The sequence below is a fragment of the Phalaenopsis equestris genome, unplaced genomic scaffold (assembly GCF_001263595.1).
Source record: "Phalaenopsis equestris unplaced genomic scaffold, ASM126359v1 Scaffold210274, whole genome shotgun sequence".
Taxonomy (NCBI): domain Eukaryota; kingdom Viridiplantae; phylum Streptophyta; class Magnoliopsida; order Asparagales; family Orchidaceae; genus Phalaenopsis; species Phalaenopsis equestris.
The window spans coordinates 5,910-8,340 of NW_018229373.1; the positions used below are offsets into that span (position 1 = coordinate 5,910).

General features: G+C 34.4%; 1 protein-coding gene across 1 annotated transcript; it reads left to right on the plus strand.

Annotated features, from left to right (window-relative positions):
- Nucleotides 1-958: 958 nt before the first annotated feature.
- On the plus strand, nt 959-2,425 carry LOC110036740 (COBRA-like protein 1; the record flags this gene model as incomplete). Its single annotated transcript, XM_020741262.1, has 2 exons — nt 959-1,038; nt 2,010-2,425. Coding segments are annotated over 2 exons (496 nt in total), but the record flags the coding sequence as incomplete, so codon positions are not given.
- Between the last annotated feature and the right edge of the window lie 6 nt (nt 2,426-2,431).

A 2,431-nucleotide genomic window follows, 5' to 3' on the forward strand; every position in this document is an offset into this window, starting at 1 on the left:
GAAGAGAATAGAGAAAATAATTATCACCCGAAGACCAAGATACAACCGAAACACTATTTAGAATCCTTGGATTGAGCCCTCGACTGGAAGAAGAGATGCCAACGGTACCTTGATATAAAACACATGAAAAACTACAAATCTCATACAAAGGAATCACATAAATAAGCCTTAGAGACTTAGGATTGGACCTCCCTATGGAAAGGAGGAGCCAAACCAATGCGGGGGAGCTGGTTGAACTCCCATGTCTGAGCCAGTTCGGTCCAGACGATGGAATCGCGGGATTGAATCCCATGCCTCTTTATGCCTGCGTAATTGAGTGCTAGAAATGTTAATATCTAACACCTAAAATTTGATATTTACATTTATAATACTTTGGTGTCATAATCCTATGCATGAAAAGTTGTATTTCAACTTTAAAAAGTTAATAATGGCAATATTTTTGATGTGATGTTAACATTTTGAGTGTTAGAAATGTAAATATGAAAGTTTTAGTGTCAGATATGTAAATACATAAGAAGTGTGGTATGCATGTAAATACCCCTAAAAAAAGAAAAAAAAAACATTTGGCGTCAGATTGAGTTATGAAGCCGTTGTTGGTTAATGGAATTCTTGCTCTAGTTCAACTGGCTCCACTTTGATTACTTTCTAATAATCTTTTTGTAGATCTCAACCTTAATGACACTTTTAATCGAACTGCAATTTCTTGTTTTGTTTGCGAGTGAATGATTTTTCTGAATAATATGTTTGATATTATTAAATTAAAGTTACGAGTTGTTAATCCAAAAACATTAATACTTCAAATTCTATCTTTTCAAGGTTTTCTTTCCTGGATATTTCTTTGATTTGGTTTGATGCATCTGAAAATACTGATAAAATTTTAATTTTCATAAACCAAAATTGTTTTAACAAAGGAAATAATTTCTTCCATTTGATAATCCTCATTTCTTTGTTTACTTAGATGCCTATGATTCTCTGGACCCCACTGGGAACATAACCATCAAATGGGATATAATGCAGTGGACTCCAGATGGCTATGTTGTAAGTTCAATTCACTTCTAGTAAAAAAATTGATCTCTTTGTTTCAAGTTCATGATTCATTAAAAAAAAAAAAAAGGAAGAGCTACCTGCTTATCACTCAATTCTTATGCATCTACATATCTAACACCTAAACTTCAATTTTTTATATATATGCCATTTTGCTTATACATGAAAAGATTCCTTTCACCTTTTAAAAGTTAAAATAATGGTATTTTTTATGTGATATGAAACATTTGGATGCCATAAATGTAAAAAATACAACAACAACAAGCCGTTATCCCACTAAGCGTGGTCGGCTACATGAATCATTTTTCTCCATTGCATCTTATTGACTTTCATATTTTCATTTAATTCTAATAAATTAAGATCATTTTTTATACAATATGCCTAGATTTTTGTAGGTCTACCTCTGTCTTTCTTAATATAAGTCGAATCTAAAACATCTATTCTTCTAATTAGATCATTAGATGGTCGATGTTTAATTAGACTAAATCATGTAAGACGAATCTCTCTAATTTTGTCTGTCACTACAGCTACACCAACCCTATCACAAATATATTCATTTCGCATTTTGTATCTAAGTGTAAAGCCACTCATCCACCTAAGCATTCTCATGTTTTATGCTTCTCTTTTAAAGGCCCAACATTCTGCTCCATAGAGCATTGCAGGTCTCAACATTGTCTTTTAAAATTTTCTTCAGCCTAAGCGGTACTTTTCTATGACACAATAGCCCGAAGCATTCTTCCACTTCAACTAACCAATTTGAATTCTACTAGTACCATCCCCATTTATATTACCATCTCAATGAACAATAGATCGGAGATATCTAAAGGACTTGCACTTTTTAATAAAAGTTATGAATGTAAAAAACAAAATTTAAATGTTCGTTATGTAAATGCACAGTAATTGTGTGGTGTGTATGTAAATGTCCCCCTAAAAAAAACATTGAATCAAATTACGTAAATTCTCAGGCCGTTGTTACCATCAACAACTACCAACAATATCGCCACATTCAGTCGCCAGGATGGATATTAGGATGGACGTGGTCGAAGAAGGAGGTTATATGGTCTATGGTTGGCGCACAAACTACCGAGCAGGGAGATTGCTCGAAATTTAAGGGAAATATTCCTCATTGCTGCAAAAAAGATCCATCTGTTGTTGATCTTCTGCCCGGAACTCCATATAATATGCAAATAGCTAATTGTTGCAAGGGTGGAGTGATTAGTTCATGGGTTCAAGATCCACCTAATGCTATCAGCGCATTTCAGCTCAGCGTCGGTTATGCAGGTACAACAAATAAGACGGTTCGTGTGCCTAAGAATTTCACGCTCAAAGCTCCCGGTCCCGGGTATACTTGTGGAGCTGCGAAGATTGTGAAGCAGAGCAAGTTTGT